At 44.0% G+C, this 19807-nt stretch overlaps 1 protein-coding gene across 1 annotated transcript in view; it reads left to right on the forward strand.

Moving 5' to 3' along the window:
- Positions 1 to 19807, forward strand: part of CCDC112 (coiled-coil domain containing 112) — a 96749-nt gene that overhangs the window by 43321 nt on the left and 33621 nt on the right. The window contains exon 6 of the mRNA XM_075341892.1: positions 12478 to 12862. Coding sequence (XP_075198007.1) covers positions 12478 to 12862 — 385 coding nt within the window. The remainder of the gene's footprint in view (positions 1 to 12477; positions 12863 to 19807) is intronic.

Genomic DNA, 19807 nt, shown 5'->3' on the forward strand with positions numbered 1-19807 from the left:
TGTCCCACGGCTGAGTTGGTGGGGTTGGACATGGCAGCGTCCGAAACCTGAATCCCTCCCCTATGGCCTGCTAGGTATGCTTATGTGCCTCCCTGGTTGTTGAGCCCTGGACAGTGTCCACGAACACCAGTCTTCTGCAGCTCCCCTGGATAAAACAGGCTGAGTAGTATCACACCGCTGCCACCAATTGTGGAGACCCGGGGGTCAGTGGGTGCTCTCGTCCGCTGGCCCGGACGCCTTTAGAAAGACAGCTTGGCCCAGGGTTCATCCCAACTGAGCACCGACCTCCTTAACCGTGGGCTGAACACTACTCAGACAAAACAGGGTGAGGGAATCACAATATTAAGACTTTATTGGATCCCCAAACAATTAATTGCACATAGCACATAACCAGCAAAACACACAAAAGTAACAGGCAACAGAGTCTCACCCTTCCGCTGGCTCACCAGGAATTAGAATGTCCGTGCCTCAGAGCTTCCAGGGCTACTTACTCCAATCCAGCAGCACCCCACTTTCGGCGGGCACCCACCGAAACTGGAATAACGCCAGGCTGGCTGAGGTCTGCAAAGTCTGTAGCCAGGTGACCAAATTGTCCCAACCTGGGTTTCGTCCTTAAGTAGTCTCTGGAATGATGATATAATCTTGGCAGCCGGAGTCGAAATTCCTAGACTGTGGTATGGACTCCAATCGGAATCGGAGTCCCTAGATTGAAGCCATGTAGCCAAGTGATCCTCTAGTCGGAGCCAAAGTCCCTAGACCGAGTCCACAAGGCATCCTGGTTCTGATCCCCTAGCCAGCTCTTAAGAGCTTAAATTGGATCATGCAACATCCATCAACCACTGGTGACTTAAAGAAGTCCCTTTTTATAGCCATAGCCTTCCCTTCGGATATACTGTGCCCTTATCGGATTGGTTGTACAAGATTGCTTCTCTTATTGGATGAATTTCAAGCTATATTCAAATATCCTGAGACAAGGGTGAGACAGGTAAATTACATCACATCTAGCAATTCACTTAGTAATACAATGGGAAGTTCGCATAATTGAGTTATCTGGGTGTCTGACCTTCAGTGGCCAAAACAATTACATGAGTCAACAAAAACTTCAATACTAAACCCCCAAGAGTCTTGTAGAACAATGAGGGATTATCCCCCATCTATAAACAAACTGTCTTCATGTCTGGCTGAATGTTAAGAAAGTTAACCCATGCTAGGCATTCAGAGACCATATCGTCACACTCATCACCCTGAACACCATCCCCACTGTCAAACATGGTGGTGGCAGCATCATGGTTTGGTCCTGTTTTTCTTCAGCAGGACAGAGAAGATGGTTAAAATTGATGGGAAGATGGATGGAGCCAAATACAGGACCATTCTTGAAGAAAACCTGTTGGAGTCTACAAACACCTGAGACTGGGATGGAGATTTGTCTTTCAACAAGACAATGATCCCAAACATAAAGCAAAATCTACAATGGAATGGTTTACAAATAAATGTATACAGGTGTTAGAATGGCCAAGTCAAAGTCCAGACCTGAATCCAATCGAAAATCTGTGGACAGAGCTGAAAACTGCTGTTCACAAACGCTCTCCATCCAACCTCACTCAGCTCGAGCTATTTGCAAAGGAAGAATGGGCAAGAATTTCAGCCTCTTGATGTGCAAAACTGTTAAACACATACCCCAAGCAACTTACAGCTGTTAAAGCAGCAAAAGGTGGCGCTACAAAGTATTAACTTAAAGGGGACGAATAATATTGCACACCCCAATTTTCAGTTATTATTTATCTTTTTTAAAAAGTTTAAAATAAACAATACATTTCATTCAACTTCATAATTGTGTCCCACTTGTTGTTGATTCTTCACCATAACAGTAATATTTTTATCTTTGTGTTTGAAGCCTGAAATGTGGGAAAAGGTTGACAAATTCAAGGGGGCCGAATACCTTCGCAAGGCACTGTACATGTGTTTGTCATTCTGCCCAGTTTTAAAAGCCAGCTTCATAATTTAGGAAGCTGCATATAATGTTACAGGACAATGGTGTATACCAGCGTTGTTTATCTCCAGCGCTCGTACCGCCAACCCATCATAATTTCAGCATATCACAATGAGAGAACATTTGTTCCAGTTTCTTAGGAATTGATAATAATTACATAGCCAGCGCAATACATTAATTTTTGTGGGTATTTGACTGGTGGTGTTGAACACTTGTATACAATCCAATAGAGAAGCAATTGATGCACAATCTTTCATCACTGTATTTCAACTTAAACGAATTATCTCCTATTCAGAATACCCCTTATATGAGCAGAAAGACCATGGAGAAGCATAACTTTTGTAGACTGCAGCTATGTGTTTCCATTTGCTATTTAAAGAATACAGGTAATACAAACTGTATCGTTCACCAACAGACAGTGTTAAGACTTTTGTCACAGAGATCGTTTTTTTGTATGTAGTAATATAGAGAGAATTAGCAAAGCAAAAGTACTAAAATAGTGGTCACAATTAAAAATTAACTTTTAATATTTAGTTTTAAAAGGAATTTATACCACACACCATAAATGGTTGCAAAACCAACCAACTAATTAGGGCGGATGTTCAAGCCCCTATCATTACCCAGTCAAGGACACTGTGTAACCAGTAGTGATGGTTCTACTGAAATAACACCAATTGAGACAATTGTCCCATATGTAACATGTAGATTAATAATCCATAGCATAGACAAACTTTTGAGTGGGTATAGTCCCACTATGATGATGATATTAGAGACTAAACAACGTTATCGTCTCTACAATAAATATGCAACAGCTGCAATCTGCAGCAATCAGTAACCAACAAAATGGTCAATTGGAACACAAACTTGTTTTTTAGTTGTCCAGTAACAGGGGGGGGCACCAAATCCGCCTCACAATACCCCTTAGCTGGCAACAATCTGACCTGATGTTTTCTTAGACCTCCCGACGCGTTTCTTAATTTATCTTAATCCTCAGGGGACTGTGGTCAAGAAATAACAACTGTGAAAATAAACAATATAATCAGGCTAAAAAAACAATGCAAGGATTCATCAAAAAGGTCGCAAAGCATTCTCAAATAAGCCTCCCACATACCTTCATTAAAGAGGCGGACAACCAACATACTGTGTCCGGGCTGGTAGTAAGCACTGGGCTTTCAAACTTGCCGCCCTTAAATATCCTGTGGGCGGGATGCCCAAATTATCGTAGTTGCCACCCCTATGCTGAGAGCACCGTCCCTACACGATGAATGATCGGTCAAGAACCAATCATCAGATAGTGGGACCGCCCACCACCATATTTGGGCCACAACAATTGGTGGCCGTCGCTGAGGGCTCACCCTCATTGACCAATTGGTGTATTGGAAAGTCGTCCCCCAATTACATCCCCGTGTGTGATGGTCATATGCTCTCTGACATCACCACCTATCACATTCCTGCCACTCATACCATGTGACCGGAACTACCGCATTTGGCCGGCGTACAGCGCGGCCGGAAGTCCCGCCCATATGACGTCCAATCGTACATGTGACCGCAGGCCGGCGTCATCCGATCTATCCCACATCAAAGGATGACCGGAGCTATACAGCATACCTCTAGGCGCCTGACATCCTGCCTGCAGTGCTAATTTCATTAATATTTCTATTGCCGTATAGCCGGAAATACATGAGATTTTCAGGCACGCATCGCGGTCACGTGATCTACCCACGTGACCGCAGGCCGACGTCAATCAGGTGACCGGAAGTGCGCGGAACCACATCGCGCACCTCCAGATACATCAAACGCCAAACAGCGACGCGTCAGCACGTCACCAGGGCAACCTTTAATCACATGACCTGTCATATTCTCATTGCCATAGTACACTTCGAGCGCCCATATTTGTACATAGGCTGGCGACACACAAACATGCTTGCGTACCCCCCACCTGTTAAAGGGGCTAGGGCTCGTCACATGAGAGATAACATGAGGGCAAGTTGTGCAGAATAAGGAACGGGAAGAGGAGGGGGGGGGGGGGGGTAGGGAGGGGGGTATTCTTAGAAAGAATCAGTAGGGAGGATTGAGAATGCTGAATTGTCCTAATAATAGAAGGACACAAGATTGGATTCAGGCAGGCACCCACAACGGGCCCAATCGACACGGACACGAGGCAATTGGAGAATAAAAACAATCAGATATCCAAATAGAGTTTGGCAGGGGGGGAGGGGAGATTATCAACAGAAAGGAGGAGGGTTGGGTGTCCTATAACGGACCCTACTCAGCCCTATCCTCCCCCTACCTACCAACGGAGTGTAACAACACCTTAAAGTACCGGGTGCCCCCGCTCCACGGTGGCTGTCCCTAAAGGACCCTAATCTGGCCCTAGGGGCTATAGGAAGCACCCATAAGTGAGTGTCTCATTGAGACCCCACGGTGTTTGGGTTTTCGATGTATATATCCATTTGCACTCCCGCTGGAGGATCAATCGATCCCAATCTCCCCCTCGAATCGGGTAATTGATAAGATCGATTCCATGAAAGTTAACCCTGAGATGTCACTGTTATGCACGACTTCCATGTGTTTGGCTAGGGGAGTATCCCTCTTATGGACTATATCTCTAAGGTGCTCCCCCACCCTTCTCCTGAACTCCCTTCTCGTCTTGCCTACATATTCCAGTCCACAGCCACATCTTGCTTTATAGACCACCCCCTTCGAACGACAGTTTATGAAGTTCCTGATGTCAAAGGAACAACCAGTCGCAGAGCTGGAGAAGGTCCTCCCGGTTTCGATGTGTGGACAAGCAACACACCCCTTACATCGAAAACACCCTTTCAGTTCAGTTCGTAACCAGGTGTTGTCTTTTGGGCGAATAAAGTGGCTGTGGACTACTCTATCACCGATAGAGCGACCTCTCTTATATGTACATTTTGGATGGTTACCCACCACATCACCTATGTCTACATCCATCTCAAGAATTGGCCAGTGCCGTTCCAAGATCTTACGTATTGCAGCTGACCCATTGGTAAAGGTGGAGATGAAATGAAATTTCCCATCCGTTGTCTTGTTCTTATTATGCGAGGGAACTAATAGACTGGATCTTTCCCTAGATTGTGCCGCTTTGTAGGCCTTAGAGAGGACATGGTCAGGATATCCCCTTTCCCTAAACCGGCTGCGTAAATCATCCGCCTGTCGGGAAAAGTTTAAAGGGGTGGAACAATTCCGTCGTGCCCGCAGATATTGTCCCTTGGGGATGCCTGCCCTGAGAGGTAAGGGATGATTGCTCTCCCAGCGCAGGAGTGCATTGGAGGAGGTAGGTTTACGAAAAGTGTTAGTCGTTAGGGTTCCATCAGCATTTTTTGTCACAAGAATGTCCAAAAAAGACAGCTCTCTTTCGTCACATAGGGCCGTAAAACCTAGCCCCAAAGGATTGTGATTGATCTCAGAGACAAATTGTAAAAATGTCTCCTTGGAACCCCGCCATAGCACGAATACGTCGTCTATGTAGCGGGTCCATAATACAATTCTATCCAAATCATAAGGGGAATCTTCCCCAAAAATGAGGTTCTCTTCCCACCAGCCCAGGAGCAGATTGGCGTAAGATGGAGCACATGGACAACCCATGGCCGTGCCCCTGAGCTGGTGGAAGAAGAACCCATCAAAAAGAAAAAAATTTTTTGTAAGACAGAAAGAGAGCAGTCTGACCAACCACGCATTGTGACTTGTGAAGTGACAGCCTCGTCCTTTCAAAAAGTACTCCACCGCTCTCAATCCATCCTCATGCACGATCGAGGAGTACAAGGCCTCCACGTCAATCGAGCATAGGATGGTGTCATTATCAAGCACAACATCTTCAATCTTTCTCAAAAAATCCGTTGAGTCCAACGTGAATGAATTCAACGAACTCACGAACGGCTTGAGAATATGATCGAGATAGGTGCCGATGTTCTGACAAAGGCCCCCCACCCCAGACACAATTGGTCTACCTTTACGGGGTGTGAGGCCTTTGTGCACCTTGGGGAGACAGTAGAAGGTGGCCAATGTAGGAAACAGAGGAAACAGGAAATCATATTCGTTTTTATCTATGAGTCTGGCTTCCAAACCTTCTAATAGAAGTACCTTAAGTTCTGCTTTAAAGTCATTAAGGGGATTGTGTTTCAATCTCTTATAGTTGTCAGTGTTATTAAGGATAGTCAAACACATCTTCCTGTAATCCTCCAAGTCCTGTACCACTATATTGCCCCCCTTGTCTGAACTTTTTATTACGATCGAGCGGTCTTGTTCCAAGGCACGCAAGGCCATCACTTCAGGTCTAGTCAAGTTAAACACTTTGTGTTTTTTCTGGCGGGCCAAATTTTCAATCCTTGAGATTTGAGACTTGCTCAACAAAGACGTCTATAGTGGACTGATCAAACAGATTAGGAGGCATGCGACGACTTTTGTTCTTTAGGGACGTAAATGGACCTTCGCCACTAAGGTTAGGGTCTGCGTCTGATAAATGGTAAAGTAGCCGTATGTCTCCCAAAAGCGCCTCAGGTACCCCCAGTTCTTTGCTCATGCGTTTCTCTTCCTTTACAAAATGCTTGTGCCACTTAAGTTTCCTAGCAAATAAGTGTAGGTCTTTAATACTTTCAAACAGCTGGAAATCTGAAGTGGGAACAAAGGAAAGGCCCCTGCTCAACACACACATTTCTTCCGTACTCAAAACCCATGAAGACAAATTCAAGACCTGTGGTTGTCTGTCTGGTTGGGTGGGCGCGATTGACTTCTCAGGTAATACCCCCTGGTCTAAAAAACGCACTCCTGGATTGTCGTTGTGGAACCCCCTACCTCTTCCTCTTCCTCCTCTACCACGTTGCCTTCCTCTAGAGTTTTTATTACGCTTTTTCACTATCTGAGGCCTCAGTATCAGATGAAGAAAAATCAGTTTCAAGACCAGCAGGAGCGTTCCTAGGGACAGAGAAGGTATACGCCCTCCTATCCCTAAACTCCTGCAGATCCCGGATCCGGGATCTGCAGGAGTTTAGGGATAGGAGGGCGTATACCTTCTCTGTCCCTAGGAACGCTCCTGCTGGTCTTGAAACTGATTTTTCTTCAACTGATACTGAGGCCTCAGATAGTGAAAAGCGTAATAAAAACTCTAGAGGAAGGCAACGTGGTAGAGGAGGAAGAGGAAGAGGTAGGGGGTTCCACAACGACAATCCAGGAGTGCGTTTTTTAGACCAGGGGTATTACCTGAGAAGTCAATCGCGCCCACCCAACCAGACAGACAACCACAGGTCTTGAATTTGTCTTCACGGGTTTTGAGTACGGAAGAAATGTGTGTGTTGAGCAGGGGCCTTTCCTTTGTTCCCACTTCAGATTTCCAGCTGTTTGAAAGTATTAAAGACCTACACTTATTTGCTAGGAAACTTAAGTGGCACAAGCATTTTGTAAAGGAAGAGAAACGCATGAGCAAAGAACTGGGGGTACCTGAGGCGCTTTTGGGAGACATACGGCTACTTTACCATTTATCAGACGCAGACCCTAACCTTAGTGGCGAAGGTCCATTTACGTCCCTAAAGAACAAAAGTCGTCGCATGCCTCCTAATCTGTTTGATCAGTCCACTATAGACGTCTTTGTTGAGCAAGTCTCAAAGGATCTTGAAAATTTGGCCCGCCAGAAAAAACACAAAGTGTTTAACTTGACTAGACCTGAAGTGATGGCCTTGCGTGCCTTGGAACAAGACCGCTCGATCGTAATAAAAAGTTCAGACAAGGGGGGCAATATAGTGGTACAGGACTTGGAGGATTACAGGAAGATGTGTTTGACTATCCTTAATAACACTGACAACTATAAGAGATTGAAACACAATCCCCTTAATGACTTTAAAGCAGAACTTAAGGTACTTCTATTAGAAGGTTTGGAAGCCAGACTCATAGATAAAAACGAATATGATTTCCTGTTTCCTCTGTTTCCTACATTGGCCACCTTCTACTGTCTCCCCAAGGTGCACAAAGGCCTCACACCCCTTAAAGGTAGACCAATTGTGTCTGGGGTGGGGGGCCTTTGTCAGAACATCGGCACCTATCTCGATCATATTCTCAAGCCGTTCGTGAGTTCGTTGAATTCATTCACGTTGGACTCAACGGATTTTTTGAGAAAGATTGAAGATGTTGTGCTTGATAATGACACCATCCTATGCTCGATTGACGTGGAGGCCTTGTACTCCTCGATCGTGCATGAGGATGGATTGAGAGCGGTGGAGTACTTTTTGAAAGGACGAGGCTGTCACTTCACAAGTCACAATGCGTGGTTGGTCAGACTGCTCTCTTTCTGTCTTACAAAAAAATTTTTTCTTTTTGATGGGTTCTTCTTCCACCAGCTCAGGGGCACGGCCATGGGTTGTCCATGTGCTCCATCTTACGCCAATCTGCTCCTGGGCTGGTGGGAAGAGAACCTCATTTTTGGGGAAGATTCCCCTTATGATTTGGATAGGATTGTATTATGGACCCGCTACATAGACGACGTATTCGTGCTATGGCGGGGTTCCAAGGAGACATTTTTACAATTTGTCTCTGAGATCAATCACAATCCTTTGGGGCTAGGTTTTACGGCCCTATGTGACGAAAGAGAGCTGTCTTTTTTGGACATTCTTGTGACAAAAAATGCTGATGGAACCCTAACGACTAACACTTTTCGTAAACCTACCTCCTCCAATGCACTCCTGCGCTGGGAGAGCAATCATCCCTTACCTCTCAGGGCAGGCATCCCCAAGGGACAATATCTGCGGGCACGACGGAATTGTTCCACCCCTTTAAACTTTTCCCGACAGGCGGATGATTTACGCAGCCGGTTTAGGGAAAGGGGATATCCTGACCATGTCCTCTCTAAGGCCTACAAAGCGGCACAATCTAGGGAAAGATCCAGTCTATTAGTTCCCTCGCATAATAAGAACAAGACAACGGATGGGAAATTTCATTTCATCTCCACCTTTACCAATGGGTCAGCTGCAATACGTAAGATCTTGGAACGGCACTGGCCAATTCTTGAGATGGATGTAGACATAGGTGATGTGGTGGGTAACCATCCAAAATGTACATATAAGAGAGGTCGCTCTATCGGTGATAGAGTAGTCCACAGCCACTTTATTCGCCCAAAAGACAACACCTGGTTACGAACTGAACTGAAAGGGTGTTTTCGATGTAAGGGGTGTGTTGCTTGTCCACACATCGAAACCGGGAGGACCTTCTCCAGCTCTGCGACTGGTTGTTCCTTTGACATCAGGAACTTCATAAACTGTCGTTCGAAGGGGGTGGTCTATAAAGCAAGATGTGGCTGTGGACTGGAATATGTAGGCAAGACGAGAAGGGAGTTCAGGAGAAGGGTGGGGGAGCACCTTAGAGATATAGTCCATAAGAGGGATACTCCCCTAGCCAAACACATGGAAGTCGTGCATAACAGTGACATCTCAGGGTTAACTTTCATGGGAATCGATCTTATCAATTACCCGATTCGAGGGGGAGATTGGGATCGATTGATCCTCCAGCGGGAGTGCAAATGGATATATACATTGAAAACCCAAACACCGTGGGGTCTCAATGAGACACTCACTTATGGGTGCTTCCTATAGCCCCTAGGGCCAGATTAGGGTCCTTTAGGGACAGCCACCGTGGAGCGGGGGCACCCGGTACTTTAAGGTGTTGTTACACTCCGTTGGTAGGTAGGGGGAGGATAGGGCTGAGTAGGGTCCGTTATAGGACACCCAACCCTCCTCCTTTCTGTTGATAATCTCCCCTCCCCCCCTGCCAAACTCTATTTGGATATCTGATTGTTTTTATTCTCCAATTGCCTCGTGTCCGTGTCGATTGGGCCCGTTGTGGGTGCCTGCCTGAATCCAATCTTGTGTCCTTCTATTATTAGGACAATTCAGCATTCTCAATCCTCCCTACTGATTCTTTCTAAGAATACCCCCCTCCCTACCCCCCCCCCCCCCCACCTCCTCTTCCCGTTCCTTATTCTGCACAACTTGCCCTCATGTTATCTCTCATGTGACGAGCCCTAGCCCCTTTAACAGGTGGGGGGTACGCAAGCATGTTTGTGTGTCGCCAGCCTATGTACAAATATGGGCGCTCGAAGTGTACTATGGCAATGAGAATATGACAGGTCATGTGATTAAAGGTTGCCCTGGTGACGTGCTGACGCGTCGCTGTTTGGCGTTTGATGTATCTGGAGGTGCGCGATGTGGTTCCGCGCACTTCCGGTCACCTGATTGACGTCGGCCTGCGGTCACGTGGGTAGATCACGTGACCGCGATGCGTGCCTGAAAATCTCATGTATTTCCGGCTATACGGCAATAGAAATATTAATGAAATTAGCACTGCAGGCAGGATGTCAGGCGCCTAGAGGTATGCTGTATAGCTCCGGTCATCCTTTGATGTGGGATAGATCGGATGACGCCGGCCTGCGGTCACATGTACGATTGGACGTCATATGGGCGGGACTTCCGGCCGCGCTGTACGCCGGCCAAATGCGGTAGTTCCGGTCACATGGTATGAGTGGCAGGAATGTGATAGGTGGTGATGTCAGAGAGCATATGACCATCACACACGGGGATGTAATTGGGGGACGACTTTCCAATACACCAATTGGTCAATGAGGGTGAGCCCTCAGCGACGGCCACCAATTGTTGTGGCCCAAATATGGTGGTGGGCGGTCCCACTATCTGATGATTGGTTCTTGACCGATCATTCATCGTGTAGGGACGGTGCTCTCAGCATAGGGGTGGCAACTATGATAATTTGGGCATCCCGCCCACAGGATATTTAAGGGCGGCAAGTTTGAAAGCCCAGTGCTTACTACCAGCCCGGACACAGTATGTTGGTTGTCCGCCTCTTTAATGAAGGTATGTGGGAGGCTTATTTGAGAATGCTTTGCGACCTTTTTGATGAATCCTTGCATTGTTTTTTTAGCCTGATTATATTGTTTATTTTCACAGTTGTTATTTCTTGACCACAGTCCCCTGAGGATTAAGATAAATTAAGAAACGCGTCGGGAGGTCTAAGAAAACATCAGGTCAGATTGTTGCCAGCTAAGGGGTATTGTGAGGCGGATTTGGTGCCCCCCCCTGTTACTGGACAACTAAAAAACAAGTTTGTGTTCCAATTGACCATTTTGTTGGTTACTGATTGCTGCAGATTGCAGCTGTTGCATATTTATTGTAGAGACGATAACGTTGTTTAGTCTCTAATATCATCATCATAGTGGGACTATACCCACTCAAAAGTTTGTCTATGCTATGGATTATTAATCTACATGTTACATATGGGACAATTGTCTCAATTGGTGTTATTTCAGTAGAACCATCACTACTGGTTACACAGTGTCCTTGACTGGGTAATGATAGGGGCTTGAACATCCGCCCTAATTAGTTGGTTGGTTTTGCAACCATTTATGGTGTGTGGTATAAATTCCTTTTAAAACTAAATATTAAAAGTTAATTTTTAATTGTGACCACTATTTTAGTACTTTTGCTTTGCTAATTCTCTCCTTGACTGGTAAGCAACGACACATTCTGTCCCATGTAGTAATATAGCAAGTTATAATTAGTAGATGTTTGGTGGTCAGATCGCCTGAATTCCCACCCATTGCCAGCATGGTGGTTAAATTAAGAGATATTTACTGTATACAAATTCTCGGATCACTTGGCCATGTGTTCCTCAGGGGTGGTGGAACACATGGCCAGGTGATCCGAGAATTTCCATACGGTAAATATCTCTTAATTTAAACTGCTCACATTTTGTCGCTAATTGAATAGTAGCTTATGGGTGTACTACTTGTCCCTCCAGAATTTCCTGCGGATAATCTTATTGCATATTACATATAGTTGTTCAAATAGTTACAGCTTGGGGTGCTCTGGATGGGATATGAGCTCACTTTCTGCTGCGGTTTCTATATGGTTCAATACTAAATGTGAGGTTAATATTGTTGCCCTGTTGGTGTTGTAACCACTGATGTTTGAATTGATCTTACCTGCTATATAAAAATTTAATAGGCAGGTTTAAAGGTTTTTTGACATCAATAGGGCAACAAGAAGCCGTATGGGTTATTGATAGAAACATTGTGTTTTACAACAAATAAGGGTTAAACTGAGTTTTCAAAATTTAAGATTTGGATAATTGCCTTATGGATTAATGTTACACTATAATATTTTTCTATGAATATTTCTGATTGAGAATTAATCTTTTCGGATGCTACCCTGGGATCATGTGTTCTGCTCAGTGGGTTTTTCCTGTTTTTAATCGATTATTGTAAATTAATGTTATCAATAAAGTTTGCTATTTTTTTAATAAATACTTGTATACACTTTCACTTCGTATCTAACCAAATATAAGTGGTTGGGTTTGTTGGTATCTGTATAGCTTGAAGTGTGTGTTGTTTAATAAGGACAATTGATATGTAAGCCTACTGTTACCTGTTACGTCTTTTGATTTATTTATTCATGTATTGCATGTTTTAGTTACGAAGAGCTTATCAAAGAAGAAAAGACAACTGTTATTGAGCTGAGTGCTCTAGAAAAAAAAATGGAGGCATCTTTCAGCGCTGTGGTGGAAAAGTCCTTCAAGGTTACCTCTGGTAAAGCACAGGTGGATGGTATGACCTGTAGTCAGCTTCCAGAAGATGTTGTGGTATTTGAGAAATTTCTGCAGCAGACAGGTGGCCGTTTAGGAGGATGGGATGACTTCGACCATCAAAGCTTTCTGAAAATTTGGACAAAGCACAAAGGCAGACCCTCATACTTGGAAGAGGCCCTGGCATACCTTCCAAGCAGGACAAGACAGGATGTTGAACAACATGAAACTTGGTATAAGGAGTTTCTATTCTTAGAAGAGAAAAAGAAAGACGTAAGAATAATTAATAAGAGCATTATAACATTTAGGCACTGTGCGGATTTGCCTCGGTTTTTGCTGCAGAATTGGTGCAGGTTTTGTTCATAAACTTCATGTAGTCCTTCCCCAGCAAAGTCTATGAGAAATCCAAAATGCTGTGCACACGTTGTGTCGTTTTCCTTACAGGTTCTGCTGCAGAATTTCTGAAGCAAAGAGAAGTAGCATGTCACTTTTTTTCTGCATTTTTCCCTGTGTTTTGCCATTGCCTATGTTAAAAAACCTCAGGGACGAAACCACAAGCAATCCGTCCAAAAACGCACCAAACTGCGGTAAAAATCCATGCCTTTTTTATGCATTTTCTCTGCCAGAGGGTGGGTTTTTTGCTAAAGAAACAAATCCACAGTGTGTGCACAGGGCCTTATACACTGATTCAGATAATATTAATTATAAATTCAAAAGCTGAATTTAAACTTCTGGAATTACTAATAGATGTGGTCTTTTTCAGCAACAAGCTATAGTACAGTCATGGCCAAAAGTTTTGAGAATGCTACAAATATTAATTTTTACAAAGTCTACTGCTTAAGTTTTTCTAATGGCAATTTGCATATACTCCAGAATGTCATAAAGAGTGATCAGCTTAACAGCAATTACTTGCAAAGTCAATATTGGCTAAGAAAATGAGCTTCAACCCCCAAAACACATTTCAACATCATTGCATTCCTGCCTTAAAAGGAGCAGCTAGCATTGTTTTAGTGATTGTTCCATTAACACAGGTGTGGGTGTTTTTTTTTTTTTGTTTTTAATCCAATCATTTTTTATTGTAGGAAGTTACATTACAAAAAGAAGAAATTCAGGTATCATTGGCAATAATACACAAAGAGAACAACGCTGTAACACGTGGTAGTATCACCTTTGATTATGATTCACATTTCTTGTCACACCACCAACAGTCATGTCTGATGCAAGTTGCAACTTTTTTTTTTGGTTAATCAATACCCAATACGTATAGAGTCAACCTACCAATTTACTCTTTAATCCTCAAAACGAGGGTTCCAAACACCAGAACCAGAGAGTAAGAAAGGAAGATAAGAAAAGGGAGGGGAGAGAGAGGTGGGGGAGAGGGGGAGAACCATGGATGGTTGCAAGGAGGCAACCAGGGAGGGGGAGGGGGGAGGGAGGGAATTGGATGGCGTTTCGGGGTAGCCTGAGCAGTAACAACAACAGAGATTTAAACACCTTTAATATTGACATGTGGTATGGGTGAACTCCCTGCGTAACACTCTCTTTGACCCTATTTGACCCATTTTTAATTATCAACAGTTTGCCCTGGAAACAGATGCCTGACAGGGGATGCATATACAGAGTTTAGCCACGTGTCCCAAATTTGAAGTATTTTGTTTTTGGCGCGGATGGAGTGAGCCAGACAGAACTCGTATTGGCATTGGAGATTAATTCGGTTAAATAGTTCAACTAATGTAGGCGTCTTTTGGGGATTTCCAGTGCAAACTTATGCAATATCTGGCAGCTACTAGAATGTGAACTAATAAACCCCTGGATTCCCAAGAGAACTCCTCTATACCCACATTTAGCACTGCCAGACCTGGATTCGGATTAATAGGATTGCCTGTCAGCTCACCCATCAGGCCAAACACCTCCAACCAGAACGAGAAAACCTTGGGACAAGCCCACCAGCAGTGAGCAAGAGTACTCCTTTGGAGGCAGCCCTTCCAACAATGTGGCGAATAATTTGGGAGGAACTGTGCTAAGTTGGCTGGGGACCGATACCATCGCAGGTGTACTTTTTTCAGTTGCTCCAGATGATTTATACACTTGGAATATTTTTGAATATTTGCTGATGCCGAGTGCCAGTTTGAAGGAGAGGTAGAGACACTCAACTCCACGTCCCATTTATTCATATAAGGAGATTTTTGCTCTTCGGGGGGGTTATTGAGCCATTTGTATGTCGAGGAGATACCTTTGGATTTAATTATCTTTTTAAATACCAAAGCCTTTGTTGTAGGTAACAGAGGATTCGACTTTGGAGGAAATTTGGAGGCCAGAAAATGACTAATTTGGATGTGTTGATAGAAACAGCCCTTTAAAGAGGGTTGTTCCCGTACTATTTCATTAAAGGGGTTAACACCCAAATCAGAGTATAGATCCGCCAGCACTGTAATACCCGATCGCTCCCACCTGGCCAGATTCAAAAAGGGGATTTGAGATTCCAACGACTTGAGGGAAATCTCTGAAAGAGGAATCTGAATCTTATGAATCAAGTCATTTCGCCAGACCTCCAGGTAGGCTGACATGGTGGGAACACACGGGGAGAACCGTGAACGGCTCAAATATTCTGCTTTCATCATTCTTCTGACCGAGCCCTGGCGGGACAGGAAATTTTCAATCTGAGCCCATCTATGTGAATTACCTGGACGCCACCATTCCTTTAGTGATTCAATTAGTAAGGCTTTATAATATGCCGTTATGTTTGGGGTGCCCAATCCCCCTAAGTCATATGGGGGGTATAACACTTTACCTGCGACCCTAGCCCTTTTATTACCCCAGACAAATTTGTTAGTCAACGATTGACGTTTCATCAGGGTTTTGTGAGAAATTTTGATGGGAAGGCATCTGAGCACATACAATATTTTGGGTAAGAAAACCATTTTAAAGGACTGTATCCTGGCCATCCAGGACAATGATATTTTTTCATACCTTCCCAATTCCTTTACTAAATTTTGGATCAGAGGTTCCAAATTTTCTTTAATTAACATCTGCGATGGTGTCAGCTTAATACCCAAATAAGGTATCCCCCTGTTGCACCATTTGAATTGAAAGGCCCCCTCCAGCGCACTCCTTGCCTCCACCGGTACATTAAACGGCAGTATCAAAGACTTTGCAGCATTAAGCTTATAATACGACATTTTAGAAAAGTTTGATAATGTGTTCACCACTGCTGGAATCGACACTGCAAGGTTAGAACAGGAAATTATCACATTGTCTGCGTATAAACCAAGTTTATGTTCAAATTCCCCAACTCTTATACCAGAAATGGCTATGTTTTTTCGTATAGCTTCCGCCAGAGGTTCTACCACTAAAGCAAAAATAGCGGGAGACAATGGACCCCCCTGGTGGGTGCCATTACTTATTTGAAATTTAGATGACAGAAACCCCGATGCCAACACTGACGCATTTGGGTAAGAGTAGAGGGCTAGAATGGATGACTTGATTTTCCCCAAGAACCCGAATTTTGTTAGAACTCTCTCCAGGTATCCCCAGTGCACCCTGTCAAAGGCTTTTTCAGCATCAAGAGACAGGAATGCACTGGGTTCACCCTATATCTCCACCAGTCCAATCAAGTCAAGCATCCGTCTGGTGCCATCCTTAGATTGCCTGCCTGTCACAAACCCAACTTGGTCTGGAGCCACTAAGGTCGGGATCACTTTATGAAGTCTATCTGCCACTAGTTTGGCATAAATTTTAACATCATAATTTAGGAGTGAAATGGGCCTAAAATTACCCGGGGTGTCTGCAGGTTTCCCTGGCTTGGGTAGCGTGATAATAATCGCTTCTAAGTTGTCTGGGGAAATTGACCCTTTATTTTGCCAAAAATTGAAGGTTTTTGACGTAAAGGGGGACAGAGTAGATGTAAATTGTTTGTATGGCAGCCCATCGGGGCCCGGGGCGGAGTTAGACTTAATCATTTTGATGGCACCTAGGATTTCATGTGTAGTAAAGGGAAGATTAAGTTCCTCTAATTGCTCATCTGAGACCCGGGGAAGATCCAGGGTGTCTAGGAAACCCTGTATATCCACTTGAGTCGGCTGTGACGTATTGGAATCATATTTTAGATTATACAGGGCCTCATAGTATTTCGCAAATGCTTCTGCTATTTCAATGGGATGTCTAGTGATTGTTCCGTTTGGGTCCCTGAGGAATTCTATTTTAGATTGAATCTCACGTTTTTTCGTCCTTCTTGCCAATAAGGACCCCGCTCTATCCCCCTTAGCATAAAATGTCAATCTATTTTTTTTAAGATTATGTTCGTATTTTTGCAGGAGTAGGGATCTTAGTTGGAATCTATGGGTTACAATTTCTTTAGTCAATTTAGGGGTTGCTTTGGCTTTATTCAGGGATTCAAGGTGATGAATACGGGTTAATATATATTTAATATCTGCGTCTTTTTGCCTTTTTTGGATGGAGGCTATTTTTATGAGCTGCCCTCTGACTACTGCTTTATGAGCAGCCCACAGGGTCTCGTCAGAAATTTCCCCATTATTATTAAGTTTGAAATATTCTGTTAACACTGACTCTACTTCATCATGTACCTTCTGCCTACCAAGCAAGCTGGTATTCAGTCTCCACCTAGGGGAATTTTGAACATTAAAGCTACCCTGAACAGACAAAGAGATCGGCGCATGATCTGTCCAAGTAATTAAACCAATATCAGCTGCCACACAATTACTTATAGATTTGCTGTCGACCAAAAAAAAATCAATTCTACTGTATGAGCGATGCCTGGAAGAGAAGAATGTATAGTCTCTTTCTGATGCGTGCAAATATCTCCAGATGTCATGAAAATGGAATTCATTGATGAGATGCTTAAGTTCCTTAGCATGTGGGAGGCTGATGTTGGAGCAATCCATGGAGCGTATAACAGGTATATTAAAGTCTCCACAGATGATTTCCATCCCTGTGGCAGTATCTTTGAATGCTTGGAAAAATTTCCTAGCAAAGGTCAATTGTGATGAATTTGGGGAGTAGACCGTTGCCAAGGTATAAGGGATGCTGTTGATATAACAAGACAAAATAATATATCTTCCATCCGCTCCATAACTGACATTTATCAATTTAAAGGCCACTGCGTTCTTTATTAAAATGGCCACTCCTCCTCTTTTTTTTGAGTCATTAGCAAAAAAGGCGTGTTGGAACCTTGAATGAAGTAGCCGTTTATTATCTGTGGAAAGAAGGTGGGTCTCCTGAATGCATGCTATGCCTTCACCTCTCTCCACATCATTGACCTTTTTGCTGGGGAGTTTAGTCCGTTCAAATTAATAGACAATATCTTAATTCTCATATTGGAGCCGCAGGGGGGTTTGAATTCCTAGGAACGCCATCAGGGATGAGAGGGGCTAGACCAGCAAGGAATTGAGAGAAATTTCCAAAAAAAATTAAGGAACATTTGTGAGAAGAGGAACAAAAACAAAAAAATTCCAACAACACCGGTTTGCCCCGAGTAGGGTGCCCGGTGTATAACCACTCGCCATAGGCGAGAACATCAGGGGGGCTACGTGACATCCCGTGTCACAGGAGCAGGGACAGCAGGTGCCATAAGCAGGAAGGCGTCCCAGCTAAGCTACTGACCATTCAGGGTTAATCCTGTCTGGAGGGCAGGTGTGGGTGTTGATGAGGACAGGGCTGGCGATCAATCAGTCATAATTAAGTAAGAATGTCACCACTGGACACTTTAAAAGGAGGCTGGTGCTTGGTATCATTGTTTCTCTTCAGTTAACCATGGTTATCTCTAAAGAAACACGTGCAGCCATCATTGCTCTGCACAAAAATGGCCTAACAGGGAAGAGTATCGCAGCTACAAAGATTGCACCTCAGTCAACAATCTATCGCATCATCAAGAACTTCAAGGAGAGAGCTTCCATTGTTGCCAAAAAGGCTCCAGGGCGCCCAAGAAGGACCAGCAAACGCCAGGACCATATCTTAAAACTGTTTCAGCTGCGGGATCGGACTACCAGCAGTGCCATTGCTAGCTGCTCAGCAATAGCAGCAGGCTGGTGTGAGTGCTTCTGCATGCACTGTGAGGCGGAGACTGAGCAAGGCCTGGTTTCAAGGAGGGCAGCAAAGAAGCCACTTCTCTCCAGAAAAAACATCAGGGACCGACTGATATTCTGCAAAAGGTACAGGGAGTGGACTGCTGAGGACTGGGTAAAGTCATTTTCTCAGATGAATCCCCTTTTCGATTGTTTAGGACATCTGAAAAACAGCTTATTAAGAGAAGAAGAGGTGAGCGCTACCACCAGTCTCATGCCAACTGTTAAGCATCCTGAAATGATTCATGTGTGGAGTTGCTTCTCAGCCAAGGGAATCGGCTCACTCACAGTATTGCCTAAAAACACAGCCATGAACAAAGAATGGTACCAGAATGTCCTCCAAGAGCAACTTCTCCCAACTGTCCAAGAGCAGTTTGGCGCCCAACAATGCCTTTTCCAGTATGATGGAGCACCTTGCCATAAAGCAAAGGTGATCACTAAATGGCTCATGGAACAAAACATAGAGATTTTGGGTCCATGGCCTGGAAACTCCCCAGATCTTAATCCCATTGAGAACTTGTGGGCAATCATCAAGAGACGGGTGGACAAACAAAAACCAACAAATTCTGGCAAAATGCAAGCATTGCTTATGCAAGAATGGACAGCTATCAGTCAGGATTTGGTCCAGAAGTTAATTGAGAGCATGCCAGGGAGAATTGCAGAGGTCCTGAAGAAGAAGGGTCAACACTGCAAATATTGACTTGCTGCATTAACTCATTCTAACTGTCAATATAACTTTTTGGTACTCATAATTTGATTGCAATTATATTTCTGTATATGATGTAAACATCAAACACACACAATTAAAAACCAGAGGGCAACAGATCATGTGAAAATATAATTTTGGTGTCATTCTCAAAACATTTGGCCATGACTGTACAGTATTTTTCTCTGCTTCATGCACTCTGCTACAGCAGACTGTATGACAGCCGTAGGAACTCTGTGGGTGCCATATTGCAGTTCTACGATACTTGGGGGTTGTACAAGGCATAATACACCAGTGTTGATGAGGCTGTAGTCAAATATCCAAAAGACTGGTGTTATTTTCAGGTTATCTTGTATTTAGAAAGACTGATTTTAGCTGTACTTCTGACTGAATGAGGAGTTCAGAAACCAGATTGGAGGAAATTAAAGGGAA

Source organism: Anomaloglossus baeobatrachus, chromosome 1 (genome assembly GCF_048569485.1).
Source record: "Anomaloglossus baeobatrachus isolate aAnoBae1 chromosome 1, aAnoBae1.hap1, whole genome shotgun sequence".
In the NCBI taxonomy this organism is placed as follows: domain Eukaryota; kingdom Metazoa; phylum Chordata; class Amphibia; order Anura; family Aromobatidae; genus Anomaloglossus; species Anomaloglossus baeobatrachus.